Source organism: Poecilia reticulata, chromosome 22 (genome assembly GCF_904066995.2).
Source record: "Poecilia reticulata chromosome 22, P_reticulata-male-v2, whole genome shotgun sequence".
Lineage (NCBI taxonomy): Eukaryota > Metazoa > Chordata > Actinopteri > Cyprinodontiformes > Poeciliidae > Poecilia > Poecilia reticulata.
This window is the reverse complement of record NC_088851.1, coordinates 21,847,227-21,869,815: the sequence shown is the minus strand read 5'-3', so window position 1 is coordinate 21,869,815 and position 22,589 is coordinate 21,847,227. Positions and strand designations below refer to the sequence as shown.

General features: G+C 37.6%; 2 protein-coding genes across 3 annotated transcripts in view; one reads left to right on the top strand and one right to left on the bottom strand.

Annotated features, from left to right (window-relative positions):
- The window catches only part of enpep (glutamyl aminopeptidase), a 42,568-nt gene that overhangs the window by 1,945 nt on the left and 18,034 nt on the right, over positions 1–22,589 (top strand). The window contains exons 3-20 of one of the 2 annotated variants that reach the window (XM_008400097.3): positions 1,938–2,072; positions 2,176–2,296; positions 3,255–3,409; positions 6,378–6,491; positions 6,564–6,698; positions 7,116–7,181; positions 7,275–7,340; positions 7,933–8,093; positions 8,173–8,255; positions 8,920–9,056; positions 9,138–9,193; positions 9,278–9,428; positions 10,261–10,334; positions 10,410–10,514; positions 10,635–10,808; positions 11,678–11,818; positions 13,653–13,734; positions 13,897–14,274. In XM_008400097.3, the coding sequence (XP_008398319.2) occupies positions 1,938–2,072; positions 2,176–2,296; positions 3,255–3,409; positions 6,378–6,491; positions 6,564–6,698; positions 7,116–7,181; positions 7,275–7,340; positions 7,933–8,093; positions 8,173–8,255; positions 8,920–9,056; positions 9,138–9,193; positions 9,278–9,428; positions 10,261–10,334; positions 10,410–10,514; positions 10,635–10,808; positions 11,678–11,818; positions 13,653–13,734; positions 13,897–14,043 (2,103 nt within the window). In that variant the 3' untranslated portion in view covers positions 14,044–14,274. Of the gene's footprint in view, positions 1–1,937; positions 2,073–2,175; positions 2,297–3,254; positions 3,410–6,377; positions 6,492–6,563; positions 6,699–7,115; positions 7,182–7,274; positions 7,341–7,932; positions 8,094–8,172; positions 8,256–8,919; positions 9,057–9,137; positions 9,194–9,277; positions 9,429–10,260; positions 10,335–10,409; positions 10,515–10,634; positions 10,809–11,677; positions 11,819–13,652; positions 13,735–13,896; positions 14,275–22,589 lie in introns of those variants that run through there. The other variant, XM_081603102.1, reaches the window with a different exon arrangement.
- lrit3b (leucine-rich repeat, immunoglobulin-like and transmembrane domains 3b) lies at positions 14,332–21,351 on the bottom strand. Its single transcript, XM_081603439.1, has 6 exons — positions 21,047–21,351; positions 18,050–18,424; positions 17,179–17,268; positions 15,885–16,243; positions 15,738–15,797; positions 14,332–14,887 (listed from the first exon to the last, which is right to left on the bottom strand). The coding sequence occupies exons 1-6, from the start codon at positions 21,142–21,144 to the stop codon at positions 14,529–14,531; spliced, it is 1,341 nt and encodes a 446-aa protein (XP_081459565.1). The 5' UTR covers positions 21,145–21,351; the 3' UTR covers positions 14,332–14,528.

The window sequence follows — 22,589 nt, the reverse complement described above, 5'->3', positions numbered from 1 at the left end:
TGTTAGGACGTTACTCAAAACCAGGGAGCACTCAAAAAATAACAAAATATTTCATTAGAAACTGGTGGACTTTAAGCCCACACTGTAAAAAAAACAACAAAAAAAACAACAAAAAAACATCTCTATGGCTACATTCACACTGCAGCCTGAAGTGATCCAATTTTATGTCAAATTGATTTTTTATTTTTATTTTTTTGTCGTTATCGTTCACATTTCCAAATATATGCGACTTGTATATGATCTCCAGTGTGAACCGTAAACGACCTGAAAGTGTCCCGCATGCGCAGTAGAGGGCGCAATTACGTCACACACAGAGAGAGTGCTCAGAGTTTTGTCAATCGCTATAAAGAAGAAGCTCAGTGTTTGTGGAAGTAAACATGGATGCTAACGGTGGAGCATAGCTTACGATTGTTGTCCCGATTAACAACTTAATCCTCATATAGACGGTCATGTTTGTTGTTTTTCTTCCCGCGTGCGCGTATCAGGACGCAGAACAGTGAGATTTGTTGAGGATGTGGTCTGGACGTTAGGTCGCATTTGAATCGGATGCGTATCGGATATGGGTCACATTCGAAAAAGAATCCGACCTTTTCTGTTCACACTGCCATGAAAAGATCGGATACAGGTCGCATTACGTCAAAAAAATCGGAATTGGGTCACTTCAGGCTGCAGTGTGAACGCACCCAAGTGACCTGGTCGTATTCAGAAAAAATCCGACGTTTGTTGTTCAGACTGCCACGAAAAGATCAAATACAGGTCACATTACGTAAAAAAAAAAAAAAATAATAATAATAATTCTTTAAAAAATTGGAATTTGGTCACTTCAGACTGTAGTATGAACGCAGCCTAATTTACGTAAAATACCGGTAGCTGCGGTTGCGTATGATAAAATTCTGTCGGTATTTTACTGTTGCATTTCCTCCCGGTTATGATAAATATGTCGACCATTTTGGGATAAACTTGAGTGATTAATCGGTCTCTTTCTGACCACAACTGTCCAACCGAAGCTGGGTTACCAATCAAAGATTAATGAATACATTGACTGAAAATAATTTCATAAAGGAAGACGTCACCCTCATCCATCAACATAAGTCTTAACAGCTTCTTTCCAAAAGCTTTAATGGAAAATGAGTGCTTCCCTCAAAACAGGAAACCAAGTAAAAGGTTCATTTCCATTGAATTCCCATTATGGGAAACTCATCAGTCTCCTCATGTTCTGATTAATCTATAATTCAATGAATCACAGACAGTAACTTGCAGTGAAAACAATTTTGAAACATTTTAAATGCTTAATTGTGCTTTTGTGTGTTTTATCTTCAAATAAAACCCATTTGTTACTTTTGAGTCTCTTAGCATCTTGGCGCTTAATTTTCTTCACTTTTCTGTATTCTTTGAGTGCCAAGAAAAGCTAGGAAAAAATGACTAATGCATTATTATTAATGATTTATGATCTGTCCAAATTAGCAGCAAGTTTTTCCAAATATTCAAAAGAAAAACTTCACAATTTTAAGTACTTCCAATACTTCTGTATTTTTGAAAGTTAAATTTGACAGCTACTTTTACTGGAATATTATTTGACCAGTAGGATCAATACTTTGACTTAGTACTTGGTTCACACTGGTAATAGTTGGTAGCTTTGTAATAAAATACTTGGAATATTGAAATTTTGGAAAGCAAAGTAAGTATGTTCCTAGTGTAACCATACATCAAGTCCCTTGTTAATTTATTATCTAGCTGTAAAAATGAACAATTGTTTTGTTTTTGAACCAAAATCCCAACTATTGAACATCTGAAGTTTCTTAATAGTTTAAACAAAACCAAGAAACACAATGTTTTCATTGAAAAAGTCGTAGAAAGCTAGATTTGCTTTGTTTTTTATGTATTCCCATCAATACAAGCCAACTGTTATAATTGATCATTTTGCTTTGCATTTCCAGGGTTCTCCTGAAGAACTGCCAGACAATAAGCTAAAAACCACCTTCCAGAAATCCATTCCCATGAGCACCTACTTGGTTTGTTTTGCTGTCCACCAGTTTGGTTTTGTGGAAAGAACATCTGCCAGTAACATTCCTGTAAGTCTGTTACAATCGGTGAATTAATTGAAAACAAATATTCAAACAAATTATATATTTTTGGTTGAGTTTGCAGTGATTGTTCTGGTGTTTTCTGCTGCAGTTGAGGATCTATGCCCAGCCCAGCCAGTTAAAAACTGCAGAATACGCAGCGAACGTGACGAAGGTCATCTTTGATCACTTTGAGGAGTATTTCAACATGTCGTACTCCATCTCCAAACTGGGTACGCTTCAAAACCAGCTGGGAACAGTCCAGTTCAACACAATAAAACCAGTTCAATACTAGATTGAAATTCAAATCTGATAAGTTTCAAACTAATTATAATTGATTTGAAATGTAACATTAACTCATTCAATATGCAATCCGGTTTAATCTAATTTTATACAGTCCAGTTTTTTTTATTTGATTTTGTTTATTTTGTTATTTATTCAGTCAACAAATTATTTATTATCCATATTTCAAAACACTGCAACAATTCATTCAATTTGACTGAAAAGGCACAATGCTCATACTTATGCCTGTCCTACATATAAAATCAAATTACCCATTCATTATTAATTAAAATATATAAAAATCCAAAAACATACCACTTATAGATAGAGCACTACACAGAAACATAAAAAGAAAGTTAACTATTCAAAATCCAAAACAAATACAATTTCAAATAATTTACTCTTTTAACTATAGAATATTTTCTTTAGTGTTTTTCTTAAGTTCAATATTAAACTACACTCTCTTAAGTACATAATTTAATTCCAAAGACAGTAAAACCCCTATTTTTATCTAAATTTTTAGCTTTATGTTTTGTAAATTTACAAAACATAAAGACATTTTGTAAATCATATAAAATCAGTGCTATTTGGTTCACAAACAGCTCCTCAAATTAGTCAAATTTCCATCCCACTCAGTCTGGATAATACAGCTAATCGCGTGTTTGTTTTTAAACGTAATTTATCTTGATTAGAAACTTTAAGGTATTAAATCTCCAAACTAACCTTCATTTCATAATTTAATGCTTCATCATTCACCAAATGTGGTTTACAAATCATTTACTTTTTGTCTCCGTACATCAGTTTTATTATGTAATATAATATCACTTCTACAATGCAGCACTGAGTGAAGTTATCATGCAGGATGCAGTAAAACTTATCATGTGGCTTCTCTGTGCTGTTCTGATCCAGATAAGATAGCCATCCCTGACTTCGGTACCGGGGCCATGGAGAACTGGGGCCTCATCACCTACAGGGAGACCAACCTGCTGTATGACGAGACAGAGTCGTCCTCCTCCAACAAGCAGCGAGTGGCGAGCGTCATCGCCCACGAACTGGTTCACCAGGTAGGGACAGACGAGAACATACTGGTGGAAAAAGAGACATGAATCCAGATGCAAATAAATAACAATTTGAGTTTTGAGCTAATTTTACTTCTAGTCAAGTAAAGTCAGGGTTATTTATATAGCAATTATCAAAATCATTTAGAAAATTAACATCAAATACATTGATCAAAGTTTCAGATACTACTAATCAAACGTGGGTTTTAAAGGCACCAATTTAAAGTTTGTTCCAGATTTGTGATGCCTAGAAGCTGGATGCTGCTTCTCTGTGAAGACCTGAGGGGTCTGGAAGGTTGATGCAACACCAGCAGATCTTTAATGCATTGTGGTGCTAAGCCATTCAGTGATTTATAAACTAACAGAAGTATCTTAAAGTCTGTTCTCTGAGCTGCAGGGAGCCAGTGTATTGACTTTAGAACTGGTGTTATGTGCTCTATCTTCCTGGTTTTCGTCAGAACGCCAGCAGCAGCGTTCCGGTTCAGCTGCAGCTCTCTGAAATCATACTGTTGCAGTTATCAATGCAGCTAAAAGTAGTTTCTCTAGTTCTTGCTGCGAGATTAGTCCTTTAGTCCTGGAAATGCCCTTCAGGTGGTAGTAGGTTTATTTTATAGTTGTCTTTATGTGACTCTGAAGGTTCAGGTCAGATTTGTTTGGTTCAGTTTCTTCAGCCTCCCCCAGTTTCTCTAGATCTTCCTGTGACATCCTTGAAAAATTCTTCAGGTCATAGAAGTCTGACTTTGTAACTGTCTTTATGTGACTCTGAAGGTTCAGGTCAGAATCCATCACAACATCTAAATTTCTGGCCTGATCTTTAGTTTCTAGATGTAATAACTGAATCTGTGCATTGACTCTAGATTGCTCCTCTTTAGGTTCCAAAAAAATTACTTTAGTTTTGTTTCTGCTCAGCTGAAGAAGGTTTCGGCACATCCACACATTTATCTGTTTAAGCATCTGTTCAGTGATTAGATGGGTTCAGAGTCACATGGTGACATCATAATGTACAGCTGTGTATCATCTGCATAGTTAGCTAATCTTATTTTTTTGTTATAACCTTACAAATGGGGGCATGTAGATATTGGATAAGAGGAGTCCCAGGATTGAACCTTGTGGTACCCCACATTTTGATTCCTGTCCACTCTAACAAGACGTTGCCTCTTTATACAAATAAATCCCTGTTTTTAGTTAAGATGTGAACTAATTGAGTCCAGAGAATCCAGTCACTGTAATAATATATCATGGTCAACTGTGTCACTGTGGCACTGAAGTCCAACAGAACCAACAAACAACAAATATAAAATGTTATCATCTGTTGTGATAGATGATATTTCAGCTTTTATAAAAGCTTTAGCTCTGTGTTGCTTTCAAGCCTCAGTTGATAAGGAGAAGTTACTCTACCACTGCTGCTCCTTTCATCTCCAAATGGAAATCTTCCACTGCAACCAAACCAGAGTCCAAATTTGTCCTGTAAATCATTAAAACTGGTTGTATTTTAAATTTTTATTACGATGCACAAAGTGAAGTAATTTATCCTCCAGATTACAAAGATAAGAGGTCTTTATACTTTTATGAACTGGACCAGATTGTTCCTGGTTGTTTATGAATCGTAGTAAAGCTGACTCACATGAACTGTGCAGTGAACCTTTAAACCTTCAAAGTGTAAAGATAAGTGATAAATAGACAAACTCGTGGCAAAGTACATTTTAATGTAAAAAAAATACTTGTCTCAGCACAACACAGATTGCTTACAGAGAAAATGAAAGTTTTTTACAATATGAAGGATCATTTTAGGAAAATAAATTAAAGTTAAATGTAGTGCTAGCAGGAAAGAGCTCTTGGATCTTAGGGTCTTTTTTCATGGAGTTTCCTTGTGAATGTGTGGATTCTCTCTGGGTACTCCAGCTTCCTCCCTTGTTTCAAAACTGGGAATGAACTACAACTTATGTAATTGTTTTTTGTAAACTGGAGCTATGTAAAAATCTCATTTTTATCTAAGATTTATTACAAAAACATGATTGTAAAATAAATATATTTATTAACTTTAGTAATAAAATCAGTAATGAAAACAATAAAAAACAGAAAATATGTAAAGTAAACATGCAAAATTAAAAACATTAAATTAAGTTAGAATTAAATAACATTGAAATAGTCTTTTTACATCAATCAGTCCTTACAGGATTTTGCAGTTGTTTTTGTGATTTTTTTTTTTTGCAATCAAAATCCCAGATTATGTGCTAATTTAGAAATATTTGCAAGGAATTTTGACATAATCGTGCTTATGCATGATGGTAAATGTGACTTTTTGTTCCTGGCACATCAATCAGGGACGATAACTTGACATCAAGGCATGACAAAAGCAACAATACTGCCCCCTACAGGTGAAAGTTAACACCACTTAAACCCAATATTTAAAAAAAAATTTTTACGGAAAATTTGCATTAAATTCACAATTACGCATTAACTCGTGTTCTAGGAGGTCAGACACAGGTTGGAGCTATAAAAGTATGTAACCTTAATAAATTTTTTTTTTTTTTACATATTTGCTGAAAGTGTCGTGACAGTATGGTATGAGACAATCTGTGAAAAAATTGAGCTCCTCTGCCTTCGCCCAGTACTCCCAGTGCTGTTTGCTGTGCTCGCTGCTAATCTGCAGCTAGCACAACATAGCATGTTTTGAAAGCTCAGGCTAGTTAGCATAGCCATGGATAACGGCAGATAAACTGTTTTCCTGCCAACAGTGAGTTGTTTCTCCACCATTAGCATATCTGTCAGTGAGTTTATGAGGATAATTGACAGCGCTAAGACCCTCCTTCTTGCTCTGATTGGTTGCTTTGGGCGACAGTTTTAACAAAAATGTAAAAAACATGCTACACTTTTATTTATTTTCTATTCCAATCCCCACCTGCTTGAGGATGTCATGAAATGTTTTTGCCATTCCACCTGTTTGGATCCTCATGTCGGTTTTCTCTCTCAGTGGTTTGGTAACATCGTCACCATGGATTGGTGGGACGACCTCTGGCTCAACGAAGGCTTCGCCAGTTTCTTTGAGTACATCGGCGTGGAAGAGGCCGAGCCGACCTGGGGCATGGTGAGCTCTTCAGTTCACCACAGAGGCGGTGAAACTCTGAGGGTGTCAGACTGACGAAGCCTCCTTTCACAGAGAGACATCATGATCATCAGCGACGTGCTTCCTGTCCTGGTGGACGACGCCCTCGTTTCCTCTCATCCAATCATCGTGGACGTGTCGAGCCCGGCGGAAATCACCTCTGTGTTTGATGCCATCTCCTACAACAAGGTGAAAACCTTCAGTGACTTTTTAAAACATTATGTTGCATGTACTTTTTCTTTTATTTGTTCGTCGGACATGTTGGCAACAATACAGAAGTCTTCGTGACATTCGAGTAAGGATTTTGACCGAAAATGCTGCAATATATCAATTAGCATTTCAGTTTCTGAGCACATAAATACAGAAAAATATCAGCTAACCTTGATTTAAACTTCCACTAAACTTTATCCTTTACCTGCCTGCTGTGCTCCTTAGTCTTTGTGAAAAGGTTTGTTGTCACAAAGACTAAGGTACTTACTCTTGTTGTCACAACAAACCTTGTCACAGGAGGGCAGGAGGGCTATTCTCCAAGGTTTGTCATTCAGCAAACCTTGGAGGTTTAATAGTCTAATAGTTTTCTAATTAGACTGTTGACCTTTTTTGCAGGGAGCTTCTGTTCTCCGCATGCTGGAGGATTGGATGGGGAGGGATGCATTCAGAGATGGCTGCAGGGTGAGTGGACAATCACAAAGAACATCCAAATAAAAATTTACAACTCAGATTTATCTTACAGTGGCGTCTGCTTCTTCTTTCTTCTGCCTGCAGAAATATTTAAAGGAGTTCTACTTCAAGAACGCCAAAACAGCCAACTTCTGGGCTTCTCTGGCTGAAGTATGTTGAAAAGTGTTTTTTATGACAGAATGAAGGCAGATTTATAAACTCTAGCTAGACAATATGATACAATTTCACATTTAGATTTAAGAAAATGTAAACTTTTTTCCATTTGGTATTGATAAAACTCAAAACCAAGTAAGGTTGAGGCAGCAGTGTCGTTAAAGTAAGAAACACCGCCACCTGCAGGTGGAAAACATTAAGCCAATGTTTTTGACCATTTCTGTGGAAAATTTGCAATAAACTTATAATTATGCATTAGTAAGAAAAGTAAGAAACACCGCCACCTGCAGGTGGAAAACATTAAGCCAATGTTTTTGACCATTTCTGTGGAAAATTTGCAATAAACTTATAATTATGCATTAGTAAGAAAAACTGGAAGGAATGGTTGATGTAAAATGGCTTCTGGAGCACAGAGGGCCACACAAAAAGATATACGGCGGGCTGAATTTGGCCCACAGGCCTTGAGTTTGACAGGGCCTAAATTGGTGCTGAAGAACTTTTACCTTTGTTCTTTTTAAGCTAATGTTTCACAAAAAGAAAAGTAAAAACATTTTGAAGCTTTCACACAAATGTTGCTCTCTGTGTTTAGGTGAGCAACTTACCTGTTGCAGAGGTGATGGACACCTGGACCAAACAGATGGGCTATCCGGTTGTAGATGTCACCATCTCAGAGTCAAACGCCAAACTGACCCAGAAGCGTTTCCTCCTGGACCCGCTGGCCGACCCCAGCCAGCCCAACTCACCTTTCCAGTAGGATCCTCTGAGAGAAACAGATGAGCTGATTCCCCAACTATCATAGTTATTTATCATGATTCTGTCTGGGTTTCAGATACAAGTGGACCATTCCTGTCAAATGGTACTCCGTGAAAAGCAACAAGATAGAGGAGACGATGTTTAACAAGAGCACTGCCGGTAATTCTCCCTTTTAGCTTGAAAATGACAAACTTAAAGTGTTTTGAGGCAAAAAAACAAAAAACAATCCAATGTCATTTTTATTATTAAATTAATCCAAACAGATTCTCTAAACACGTGCATAAAAGGAAATTGTCAAGGAAAATTTATTTAACCATCTTCAAATACAGAATGCCTTACAGCATGTACTTCAAATGGGACATATTGAGTAAAATTTATATTTTGTAGATTTTTGTGTTTCCATTTGGGTTTCTGAAGAAAACCAGCCAGCCATTTTTTGGTAATAAGTTTGTCTTTCTGTGTCTGGAAGATGAGCCTTTTCAGAGCTTATTTGGATTTAAAGTGACAAGAATCCATTCAAGCTCAATGAACTTAAAAAACAATGCTTAGACAACTTGTCTCTTGTTGTTAAATCAACTTCATGAACTTTATTTTCTGAGTTAAAATCAATATAATTTTCTTGTCGACTTAAATTGCATTTTCAGTGCAAAAAGTGAACTTTCATTTTCAAGTTAAACCACCTTAAAATGTTTTACAGAATTCAGGTCTGGAGTAACTTAATTTAAGACAAAACGAGACTGAAAGAATATGTAAATGGGATAAATATCTGTTTTAGACGGCTTTATGCTCATAAATGAATCACAGTGATTGTTCTCTTTTTCAGAACTTGCCATCATTGACTATTCGCCCTCAGCAGACGGACTGCTGAAGATAAATAATGACCATATTGGGTTCTACAGAGTCAACCATGAAGACAGCATGTGGACTGTAATCAGTCAGCAGCTCCAGGACAACCACACGGTATTTCTGTCCACAGATCGGATCTTTATGTTTTCAGTTTTACTCGCCCTCTGAGCTCAACTGCTCTGATTTCTTGACCAGACCCTTGATGCAGCCGACCGAACGAGCTTCATTGATGACGTTTTTGCTCTGGCGAGGTAGGAAATGAAGACAGAAGAAAACCCTGTCAACATCACAGATCAAAATAAAGATAAATACTGGAATTTTTGTTTCTTTTTTAGGGCTGATGTTGTCGATTACGGTAATGCCTTCAATCTCACAAAGTACCTGAGTGAAGAGTCGGAGTACATCGTTTGGAGTCGTGTGGCTTCATCCATCGCCTACGTTCGGGACATGCTGTCCAACAACAAAGTTCTCTACGAAAAGTTTCAGGTGAGCAGAAAAGAAATTCACAACATCCAGATATCTATCTGGATTCAAACTAAATTTCTAACTTCCTGTTTTTACTATTTTGTGCTTTGATGATTTTAGAACTAAAACGATGAATGCAAATGTCGACACTTGGAAACAGTTCGGCTATTTTGCCAGATTCCTCTGGAAAAAGAGACTGTAGGTCTCAACAAAGCTTTTTTATTTTCTTGTTACATAAAAATTATTATGCACTATTTTTCTGTTACAAACCACAAATCTCTTATTGGGTCAAAGTTCATTCCATGTCAGTCGTAGCTTTCAGTAAACAGGCAGGAAAAAAAATTGTAAATGTATCCTCTCTTCAAATGAATAAATAAAAAACAATATTAAATAATTAATATCAAATACATAAAGAAGAAAATAAGCAAATAAATAAAAAGGAAAACTATGAATATTATTTTCATTAGTGTGATAAGGCAATTTTTTTCTAAGAATTGCTGTAAGTAGAAAATTTTTTGAATTATTTGGAAAAATTTGTAAATTCCAAGAAATTGTTGTAAAAATTAAGTAAACAATAAACCATAAACATGCCAAACAAATACAAACACAATATTGCAAAAATAAATCTAAATGCAATAATTATGATATTCTTTCATCATTAAAATATTGTAATATTTCTGTTGCCTAATTGTTTTTTTTATCCTGTCAGTGCTGTCAAACTTTTTGCCAAGCAGTCAAAATTATAAATACTGTGAAAAGGCAAATTATCTTTTTAAGTTTGGTTTTGTAATTCATTTATTTTATTTGCCTCCTCGTTGTATTTAAGATAAATTTACATTATTAATTTTTCCAGAAACTGTTTGGTGAACTGGTTAAACCAATTGCGACGCGACTCGGGTGGGCAGATGAGGGCACACAAACAGAGAGGTACAAAAGTGACACAAAGTGGTTGTTGTTTTTACTTAATGGTATTAATAACATACTGTCTGTTTCATGCGGCAGGTTGCTGAGGGAAACTGTCCTCAGCATCGCATGTCAGATGGGAGACGCAGATGCACTGAAAGAAGCATCAGATATTTTTAAACAGTGGATCGACAAAACTATCAGGTTAGCTTTATTAATCCAGTCCAACCTGCAGAACAACAGGACCATTAATTAAAATCTTAAACTTCATTTCTGACACATCTGTTGTTTAAAAGTGGTATTTTCACTCCTGTGGACCTGCAGCAGCGTCCCGGTGAACCTGAGGCTGCTGGTGTACCGCTACGGCATGAAGATGTCGGGGAATGCGGATCACTGGAACCAGATGTTCCAGAGGTACAAAGACTCGACTCTGGCTCAGGAGAAGGACAAGCTTCTGTATGGACTGGCGTCGGTGGAGGACACAGACCTTCTGAACAAGTAAATAAAAACATATCCTTCACTTTCAAGATGGCGTAAAGGTTTGATCTCCTCAATAAGCAACAGGACAAACAGCAACTCGTAAAAAACAAGGCTTAATGTTGAAGAGGCTCAAAGATCCTCCTTACTTACTGTTGAGTAAGTAAGGCGGGGCTTGTGGTAACAAATCATCAGGCACTGCCTCTCACCTAGCAACCGCAGGGGCTGAGCTCTAGCATATTTGGTCAAGTGTGTGCGCAGTGGCTGCTGGAAAAGACGGGCGTTCTGTTGTCGACCACTTGTTGCATTCTTGCTGATTGTGTGGGAAGCTCTACTTCTGCTTTTCAAAGATGTGCGGTTGTATAATTGCACATCTGTTTGCAGCCATTTTCACATGTGAGTGTAAAAGTTGAGCTTGGGGGCGTGGCCAGCAGCAGCTTAAATTTGAAGTGACAAGACGCCTTAAAACATCTCATTCTGAAAGGAGCTCAAAATAGACTGAACTGACCAGACTGAAATCTCATTATCTAAAAATGATTTTGTACGAAAAATGTCATGAAGATGTTTTGTATCGCCCATAGAGACGTATCCTAACCTCTTTAAGGGAGCTGGAGTTCTGCTCGGGTTGCTAGGCAACGGGCTGGGTTTTGTTGGGGTTGCTAGGTAACAGGCAGTGCCTGGTGATTTGTTACTTTCTGGAGGTTTTTGAAACAGCTCATTTTCCAGCCAAAAATGGAGCTGCTTTCTTTTTAAGCTCTTGGGTTGTTTTTAGAAGCAGTAGAGACCCAAATAGATGTATAAAAATATGTGAAATATGAAAATCTTTGGTCCAAAATGAAGTAAAAACCTTGTGAAGAATAATGAAGATGAAACTTTTCTCTGTCCAACAGGCTCCTGGAGGCCACCAAAGATGAAACCGTGGTGAGGAGTCAGGATCTGTTCACCGTGGTGCGGTATGTGTCGTACAACCCGCTGGGTCAGACTATGGCCTGGGACTGGACCACGTTGAACTGGGACTACCTGGTCAGCAGGTCAGTGGAACCGGGCAACAACAAGCTCAGATTCTTACCCATTTTCATGTAATTAACACTTTTCAGCCTCCAAAGAACCAAAGTCTCTAAACTTAGACTAGTTTACTTTGAGGCTTCCAGGAAAAATACAAATATTTTTAAAAACTGCAGTCACCTGACGTCCAGCTTTGGTTGTAGTGTAATAAGCTGTGATAACTTATCAGACTGTTAAAACTCTTTCATCAGGAGAGAGATAAAGTAGGGAGCTTCCTGTAAGCTGTGAAATATTTCCTTCAGGGAAGGATTAGGGATGTCAGCTAGAATTATAGTTGTTGTTTTTGTCAAAGTCCAGATCCAATTTAAAGGAGCCTCTGTTCATCTGCTGTCTGTTTTATAAATATTCACACCTGAAACGGCTGTTTACATACAGTAAATAAAAAAAAACACATTCATGTTTATTACTAACTGCCTGAAGTTAAATCAGAACAAATTTCTCCTGTATTTGCTAAATGCCAATTCTTTCTCTCAATATTGAGAGAAATTATCTGTCGCATTAATTTATTAATGTCTTCTCAGTTTCTTCAGTATTTGAACATATAAATATCTGACATTCTTTCTCTCGTTACCAGTAAATAGAAATTACTTTGGTTATTCTAACTGACCTAAAACAAGAGAAATTTGGTCAAATTTAACATCAGAAAAACAGACCTGCGTATAAAAACTTCTGGCTTCACCTGTTAAATCTGTTGCATCGATGCAGTTATAGCAGGAAGTGAAGACAATGCTAGGAAAGGCGTGCTACAGCTGCGCTTCTTACTAATGTCTTCATTTTTCCGAATGGTTTGGACAGAGATCCGTCGTAGAAACCAAGGGTAACTAAGGATATCTTAAAGGGCCCAACATAATATTGTCCAACAGAATACCTGCAGCAAAATATCATTTGTATTAATTGTTTCAAGTCACAGTCACATAAAATATATGTAAATATTTTTTAAAAACAACATTATTTTAACTTTTTATTGAAAATGTATGTCAGGTTTTCTAGTTTCTGGGGTTATTTTCCAAAAAATTTTGTTACAAATTTCACAAATTCAGTAACTCTTGCCACTAAAAAGCACAAGAAGTTACTTCTGATGAAGCTTCACACTGTAATGTCACTTAAAGGTGATTCCAATACTGTGTGAGGGATATTTAGGATATTTAAACAAAAATTATGCTGGAAACAAATCATAAGTTTGCAAATATTCAGCTTTTTATATAATATGTTTCATCTTGCTCACTTCAAAAATACAAAATCTTACCAAGTATTTTCGGTCTAGTTTCTACTGCAAATATCTTTGTACACTTGAAATAAGACAAAACTAACTTACATAAGATGTAGGAGCTTGTTACATGTCAATAAATCCTTAATATTGATAAAAATGTACTAGTTTGTTTAGCATTTAGTTCCGGGGTTAAAATAAATATTTCTTTTTCTAAATCTTGCAGAACATTTTTATTTTGATTATTAAAACTAATTTAAAAGGTATTTGAGCACAAAAACACCTTGATTAGTTTTTCTTTGCTGCACATTTTTTCTTAAAGAGCCACCACAAATTTATTTTTAAGGTAGTACTCGGTCTGTTGCTGTAGTATATTTATTCATTAATTTTAATATTTACTTTTTTATGCATTATATTTTGTGGCAAGACTTTTTTTCAGTTTTTCCAACTTCTTTTTTGTGTTTTTTATTTGTATTTTTGAACCTTAATGATTTAATGTTAAGCTCGTCAGGTCATTTATTTAATCAAAGTCGTGTTAGAAAATCGTAAACAATCTCCTGTTGGCGATGCTGATGATTCCTCCGTCCCGACAGATACACCATCAACGACAGGAACCTCGGCCGGCTGCCCAATCGGATCACAACCTCCTACAACACCAAGCTGCAGCTGTGGCAGGTCAAAGTTCATCCTGTTTTTCTGCTTCTAATCACATTTTAATACATTTATGATGTTGGAGAAATCACTTTAAGCCTAAACTGGTTCTGAATTCATCCCTCCTGACGTTTTGTTTCTTTTTGCTCTCCTTTGTTTGTTGTATTTTTCTCTCTGGACCTTCAGATGGAGAATTTCTTCAAACTGACTCCGGATGCTGGAGCCGGACAAATGCCCAGGGAGCAGGCGCTGGAGACGGTGAGGAACAACATCGAGTGGATCCAGAAGAATGAGCCCGAGATCCAAGCGTGGCTGGAGAGCAATGTGCCCTAGAACCAGAACCAGAACCCAGTCCACTGAAGCTTAGCCGGTCCGTCTGATGAAAATTTACCTCCAGTGGAACAAAAACAACAGTTTTTGATTCTGCACTCAGGAAATTGTGAGAATATTCCTTCCATGGCCTTATTTATAATCATGATTTTAAACCATCCTGTTAGAATGTGAATTTGTAATCAGAATCACTTCAGGAACATGGAGCTTAATAAAAAAATGTATTTATAAAGACTGGAACTTTCTTACTTTACTCTCTGATCTCTGTTTTAATCTCTAAGACAAGTGAAACATGACACATTTCAGTTTCTGTATCACACATTTGATTTTATTTTTTATAAATAAGTGGCATCCACAGCTGTGCAGAACTTTGTAAAGAGCTCTGAAAGCTGAAACTACTGTTTTGTTTAAGGAAAACGTTTTATTTTATCTCGATGTTGACTGGAACTTCTTGAATTCATAGTATGTTTGCATTCAGGTGTTTCTTCTCAGAGGACATTTGTAGAGTTGTTAGAGGGTCTTTGCTTATAAGGTTTTAAACTGTCGTTCTGTAGAGATGACGGAGCATTTGTAGTTTTCTGACTCTCCTTTCCTTTGACGCTGCTGGTGGAAGGAGTTCGAAGCGGCTTTCTTCCTTTTGTTGAGGATTTGGACAACATTTTTTGTGTTTTTTTCTTTGGGACACGAGACAGTCTTGTGATGCCCATAACCTTGAGTTTGATTGGAGCTTCAGATATTCCAGCCATGTTTCGTGCCTGGCAGCGATATTCCCCAGCATCCTTGTATGACAGGCCATTGAGGCTGATTATGGACCAGCGCACACCGACACGAGGAGATTCCTGCATAACTGAAACACACGGCGGAGAGTTTGAGATGCACACTGCAAAAGCACAAGATGTTACAAAGTGTCTTTGGTTTAGTTTCTAAAGCAAGTATCTTAATACACTTGACAAAACTAGCTTACAAGTAACTTTTCAGCAAGAGATAAGAACTTGGTTTAAGTCAATACTTTATTAATGTTGATTAAAAATAGTAATAGGAATGCACTGCTTCACTTTTTCACTTTTGATACTGATACAGATATCTGAAGTTTAGTATCGGCCGATACAGATACGACACAGAAAAGCAGTTCTATAATGACTGAAAATGTTTCTTTTTTTAAACATAAATGTACTCAATTTAAAAATCTGATCCACACTTAAATACACCAATAGTGTCACAAGTTTGGCCAAACATATAAAAACACAACTTGAATTTGTTCAGCTGGTGCAATTAGGAGCCAATGTGAAATATATAAGAAAGAAACTGACAAAAAACAATGTCTGGGAAATATTGGGAGCAAATCATATATTAATATCAAATTGGTGCATTTCTAGTTATAAGCTCTGTAATCTGCCCATGGAGCAAGACATTTTTCCCATATAATGAATTATAATCAGAGCTTAGTTTAGTTTTTCTACTTTCAGATTATTTTACTGATAACAGGGAAAAAATATCTCGATATAAGTGAAATAATTTGTTGTGTTTTTTTTGTTCATAGTTTTGTCTTATTTCAAGTGTACAAAGATATTCACACCAGAAATTAGGTTTTGTGTTTTTGTACTGATATTGGTAAAAAGTTGAGTGTAAGCTAAAGACTGGTGCAATGCAGATTCAAGAGGAAAAAATATTTACGCTTCAATCAAGAGACGACTTACAGCTCTCTAAAATCTTGGGAAGTTGTTCAGTGTTCTGCAGGAGGTCCTGTTTACAACAACCTGTTTGGGAAAATCAGATCTTTATATTCAGTCACTCAGATGTTTGTGGCATCGATTCAGTGTCAAATGTAGCCCTGCTTTGCTTACCAGGGTAAGCCGAGGTTTTAATCCAGGTCAGCGTTGGTGTCGGGTAACCGCTAGCATCACATCTGAGGATGACGTTGCTGCCCAGTGGAGAGCTGACCCTGGTGGCTGCCGGCTGGACGGAGGGCCGCATACAGCGAGAGAGCTCGGCTTGTGTCAGCATCAACCCGGACTGACCCACAGACCTGCTGCACATCAGCAGCTGATCCATCAGAACCACCGGGCTTCCCAGGGACATGGACAATGATGTCAGCATGGAAATCTGGCAGTCACACAGCCAGGGGTTGTCGTGCAGACCTGAGTGAGAAGCAAAGTTTGACCCAGATTTCTCAAAGGAGTGCACAAAAAGATGAATGTGACATCTGTTGCCGTGTCACGCAATCCACTTGATTCTCATCTCCCTTCACTGCTCCCGCTGGGATTTCTCCTATCGACTTGAATTCTCTTCAGTAGGTGAACTAAACTATTCAGTCCATCTTGGCCACTCTTCCAAATATAGCAGCCAGTTTGTTCGGCTCACCACATCTCTCTTTGAATTAGCTGCATTTTCACGGATCTTGAAATTGTACAAATTGGAATTATGAAACAAAATTTGGTTAATGAAGACATGCCAGTCTTGAAAAACTCACATTTTTCAGATAAAAATTTTGTGCTAGGATGAAGTGGTTTTTCCGGCTGTTTTGAAATTACAGTATTTCTTACGACTGCAATAGCAACACTTCTTTCACATCACATGAGTCGTGTGATCAACAACTGTTACTATCGGCGGAAAAGACGAAGAAAATAACAGGAAGTGGCAGGAGGATGATGGAGCAGCATGTTTTTTTCTTTACAAACTTATTCACGTGTGATTTTAATTGCGTTCCTTATTTAATGGAAATACTGCGATTGAGAAATAATGATTTTTTGACATTAGTGGAATAGCAATAAAGTTTTCACACATTTGTAACAGAAATGCAGCCAGCAGGCAATTGTTGTTTACGGTGAAGTTCATTTCTGGTAAACTTCTTAGCATCAAACTGGCATATTACATATGTTTCAAGCTCTAGCAATTGGGTAAAAGCTTAAACTTCAGCAGAGTCCACGCCTCCAACAAGGAATCGTTTCTTATTCGCCGAGTGTCCAGTCCCTCTGTAGTGAAGCAAAACGTAGAACAAGGCTACTGGACACCTGATGTGGTGCATCTTTGTCTGGTGTGATGAGTTATGAACAGATTCTTCAGGACTGCAGTTATGAACAGATTCTTCAGGACTGCAGTTATGAACAGATTTTTCAGGACTGCAGTGTCTTTCTATACTTGCCTAAGATCTTTCTTTGAACTGGTGCTTCCTGTAGTTCTGGAAGAGGAAACCAGAGGTCCAAGAGCTCAGCAGGCAATATAGTCAACCTGAGGAAAGGAGAGCATCAATGAACAGGTGAGACATACCTCAAAAAGATGATCGGTTATGAACAGGTTAGAATACATCCATGTATATATAAAACATGTTCAACATGTTCATCACAGTTTTTTTCCCCCACAAATTCATTATTACACGAGACTTTAGTCTTTCTGTCATTCCTTTCAGAATGAGCTGTTTTAGGGCCTCTGTCACTTTAAATCCAAATAAGCTGTAGTTATGCTGGGGTTGCTAGGTAACGGGCTGGACTTTGCTGGGGTTGCTAGGAAACGGAGTACTGCCTGCTGATTTGCTACATTCAGATTTTTGAAACGACTCATTTTCTAGACAACAAACAACAAAATTTATTACTAAAAACAGATGGATGTTTTCTTTAAGCACTTTCTGTTTCTAGAAGCCGTAGAGACCCAAATGGAAGTACAAAAACCCGTAAAAAAAGAGTGAGTAAATTTTTATTTCTACAGCACCTTTCACAGACATATAGAACACAAAGACAAAACAAGTAAAAGAAAGACAACATATAAAGCCAGGTGACCAAATGTTTTAAAGCAACTTGGGTTGCTAGGTGACAGGCTGGGCTCCACTGGGGTTGCTAGGTAACGGATTGAACTTTCCTAGGACTACTGAGGGCATTGCCTGCTCGTGTAAGTTTTTGAAAAGGGTACTTTTCCAGACACCAACAAACATAAACTTTTTTTAAGCTCTTTTGCTCTTGTTAGAAGCTCAAATTGAAGGATAAAAACGGACAATAGCCTCGCATGCTGCACCCACCTGTTGCTGGACAGATCCAGGTAGGTGATGTTGGGGAGGAAGAGGGCAGCATGAGCTGGAAGGCTGGACAGGCGGTTGTTGTGGAGCCCCAGCGTCTGCAGGCGGGGCATGTCTCGGAGCCCCTCCCAGGGGAAGGCGGTCAGCAGGTTCCCGTCCAGGCGCAGCTCCCGCAGCGCCTTCAGGTTGACGAAGCTGCTCGGGTGGACCGATGTTATGGAGTTGTAGGTCAGCCATAAGAAGCGCAGCTCCGACAGGTTGTAGAAAGCTGCTCGGGGAACCCTGGAGATCGAGGTCTTCTCCAGGCGAAGTTTGACCGAGTCGGCTGGAAGGTTCACGGGAAGTGCTGACATCCCGGAGTCGCTGCACTGGACCGACCTGCCAAACACACTCATTAAGTTAAGGTTTAGCTTTATTATTATATAGCTTTTAGAGAAACGAACAATAAAGCTATAAAGTCATCACTCATTAGGGGAATGCACAGTGCAACAATGATGTTTGGAGTTACTGTACAGTGCAAAAACACATAATTTTACTAAATATTTTGTCCTAGTTTCTACTGCAAATATCTTAACACATTTGAAATCAGAGAAAACTAACTCATAAGTAACTTTCAGCAGGACATAGTTTTCATTTAAGTCAATAATTCCTTAATATTGATGAAAAAGTACTAGTTCGATTGGCAGATAAATTAACTTATAACACTGGAAAAATGTTTTGTTATAAGTGAAATCATCTGCCAATGGAACTAGTGCTATTCAACAATATTAAGGAATTATTGACTTAAATCAAGCCTCTATATGAGGGGTCCCCAAACTACGGGCCGCGGGCCGAATCCGGCCTGCCTCCACATTTGGTCCGGCCCCCTGAACAATACCAGGGTGCTGGACCCTGGTTTTTACATGTTTATCCATTCAGATTTTTTTTTTTCATATATTGTATTTTCCGGTTTATATGTAGATTTTTCTTCAACCACCAGGGGGCTCTTTAGCAGGAAGTGTGTCCTGTAAACTGTGGGTGTTTTGTTTTGCATAGTGCATTGCTGCCATCTGTTGGACTTTTAGGGAACTGCTTTACTTTTATGTTATTTAATCAGTACGGTTGTTTGCTAGCGGTAGAGCAGATGAACACACGTGTCTGTTATGATCGCCGCTTTCCAGGTCTAGTTTTTCCGAAGCAATGCCTGTAAGTAGCAGCTTATGCTTCAAAACGAGCCTTTATGTTAACATATGATTTAAAAAAAAAGTAACTTATTTATTGAATTAGTTTTGGAAATGCTAACTAGCAGGCTGCTAAGATTTCTTAGGTCGTTATGTAGCATTGCAGCTCATAGCATTCTGAGGTAGCTGTTGTGTCAGTTGTACTTCTATTGTGTGTAACTGAATGTAAAACACTTCTGTAAGCTGCTCTGAGCTCATCCTGAGTTATTTGACAGTTTCACTCCATTCTACGTGGAAATAAAGGAAGAACTAATTAATCCTGACTCGTGTGATGGTTAGTTTTGGTACAAGACACCATAGCGAGACCATTACAAAGTGAATCATTGGAAGTCAAAATTAGAAATAAAAGAAGAAAGCGCCCATTAAAACGGAATTAGGTTTTTAATAGGGAATTGAAATTTGAGAATGTTGTTGATCAGTTAAATAGCATTGAGGGGAAATGCTATTTAACAGTTTTTTAAATGATACTGGGATCATTATGAGAATTTGAGGAATAGATATTAGGATCCAGTAGATGTCAGTAGTGCAACAATAATGGATGCAAGCTGCTGTTGAAATCTAAAGAAGAAGAAAGTGCCCATTTTCATTTGGCACATGCTAGTAGCAACACGAAGGATCAGCACTTTTACTGTTACAGTTACCGTTCAGAAACTACCGTAATCAGTTAAGTTAAATCTAAACTTGGCAACTTTTATTTTTCAACGTAATATATGAGATATTCAATTGACCTGTTATGACTAAAATGTTGGGTGTCCGCCCCCTCTGCTGCTGCTGCATCGCTGTGGAAAACCTGAAGCGGCAGAGATCTGCGGCTTATATGTGTATGTTTACTGGTTTAAAAAAAAAAAAAAGACTTTGGGGTTGTGGTTTATAGTCCGGTGCGGCTCATAGTTGGGAAAATACGGACTATGATCCTTCCTGGATTTTTTTCTGTGAAGAACCCAGAGAGGATTGTTTGGTTATTATTTATTTCATTAATAGTGTTATTATTTATTTCCTGACTTTTGTTCTGTGAAGAACCCAGAGAGGGTTATTTGATTGTGCTTTCTGGAAAACAATACATTTTTACATTTAGGCACTCCTACAATCGTCACACTTTTTCTGTTACAAACTGACTCCGGCCCCCGACCAGAGAAGGCAAAAGTCATGTGGCCCTCACAGGAAAAAGTTTGGGGATCCCTGCTCTATATCTTGCAAAAGGTCAGTTTCAACTTCCAGACTTCCACCAGAATAAGCACACACTGCAAAAACACAAAATATTACCACATTGTATTATATTATTATCCCTCAGTATTGATGAAAAAGTACTTGGTCCACAGGATTATTATTTCACTTTCAACAAGACATTTTCCTCTAATAAGTGAATTTTTATGCCAGTGGAACTAGTACTTTTTTATTATTAAGGAATTATTTTATAAAATTAAGCTCCAATGTCTTGCTGAAAAGTTACTTGTAATTTAGTTTTGTCTTATTTCAAGTTTGCTAAGATATTTGCACTATAAATGAGGCAGAAATACTTGGTAAGATTTTGTGTTTTTTGCAGTGCATGCAGCTCTGAAATCTGTTAGAAGGAAACAAACACAACACTTGAAACTTATAAGATAATCACAGAAACACAGATGGAAAAGATCATAACAAAAATCTGAAACTTTAAATTTTTCTGAAAGCTTCTGCTCACAGCAAATGTCTCAGTATTTATTGAATATACGGTAATATCACACGGAGAAAGCAGAACCAGTCAGCTGCACACAGAACCATAGAGATTATTAAAAAACCCAACCTGGGCTCGGTCAGTCCGCTGCTGCAGACACAGAGAGCTGGGCAGGAGCGGGTCATCACAGCCGACTGCAGGATGTGAAGAAGAACCAGCAGGAACATCTCGCATCAAACAGATCCTCTGCTCTGCTCTGCTTCCCCAGGCTTCCCCAGTCTTCATCTTTGCTGCAGAATGAAAGGGAATCCCAGATTAGCTGGGATTATAGTTCTTACGGTCGGGATTGTAATCCCTCACCTCAGCGCCAAGTGGCAGATCACACCATGAGGGCCTGCAGGGGCCCCATGCAGAATTAAACCCTTCATCCTCCCTGGATTAATTCAGCAGGAGTGATCACAATAAAAACAATCCTGATGTTGTTTTCTTCTTGTTTTTATCGTTTATGTATGAAGCTTCATATATATATATATATACAAAAAAAAAATTTTTCTTACCATTGTTTTGGGTTCCTCTGCTATTTTCACCTCCTCATGTCTGCATCTACTTCTCTGTTTTCTATTGTTTATATCTGAACTTTGTCATTTGTGCAACTCTTCCTCTGCACCTCTTCATCCTATTTGCATCTTGTCCTTTCTGCAACTCTGCAATATTTTTCTGTTTGCACTTTTAGCTTCCCCCTCACATCATTTCTACCCTCTACCTATCTGTACCTACTACTTTCTCTACTTTCTTTTGTCTGCATTTCTTCCTTTAGCTTGATAGACCTTTGCATGTGAACACAGAGAGCTCAGTAATACAGGTAGAAGGAACTGCTGTGACCCATTAATCCTCAGAGAAGATGCCAGTCCCCTTTGTTTGGATCAGATGCTGCAGCACTGATTGCTTCTAAACTGAACTAAATGTAGGCTTGAAAACATGCAATGCTTTGCTGCAGAAACTGTTTCAGTTTCTGTGGAACATGCAAAGCAGCATTTGAATCATATTTCCCGGTATCTGATGGTTTATGACAAGTATGTATATTGTGCACTAAGATCAGGCAAGTGTTGTGAAGATATTTTCACACATAGAGGTCTGCAACCTGCGCCTGGAGTCACATTTAACATTTTACACCTCCAATTTGAGCTAAAGAATTGAGAAGCACTTTAAAATGTAAAGGTGATAAAAAATAAATGCTAGTTTATCCTACATGTTTGCATGAAAGCAAAGAATGATGCTAATTTCATAATATTAGATTTGTGTCTTTTGGTTGCAGAATACTGCCTTTTTATAAAAAGTTTGTAGTAAAAATGTAACTTTTCTATAAAATACATTTTTATTCAATTTACATACAGGTCATAGATGTTATTTTATTCATTTTATTCAGATTAAAATGAACATGTCACATGTTGACATAAGCAAAAGTTTCGAATGAAAAAAACATTGTCTGTCTCTTCTCTCCACTCAGCATCAATCAACCATCTATATAAACACAAAACAGGCAATGTGGATATCTAAAAATAAAATCCACGGATAAAAAGTATTGTAAAACTTAAAAACAACTATAGATTTCCTACAATACAGGCTGTACAAAAAAAGCTAATTTGCTTCATGTAGTTTTTGCAGCTCTCAA

Excerpts from the sequence above, each read along its gene's own strand:
- lrit3b (XM_081603439.1), bottom strand. The coding sequence starts at position 21,144 with ATGTTCCTGCTGGTTCTTCTTCACATCCTGCAGTCGGCTGTGATGACC. Across the intron at positions 17,269-18,049 it reads CTGGATCTGTCCAGCAACAG|GTTGACTATATTGCCTGCTG; the intron begins GTGGGTGCAGCA and ends TCCTTTCCTCAG. Across the intron at positions 16,244-17,178 it reads CAAAGAAAGATCTTAGGCAA|ATGTCACATTCATCTTTTTG; the intron begins GTATAGAAAGAC and ends ACACGGCAACAG.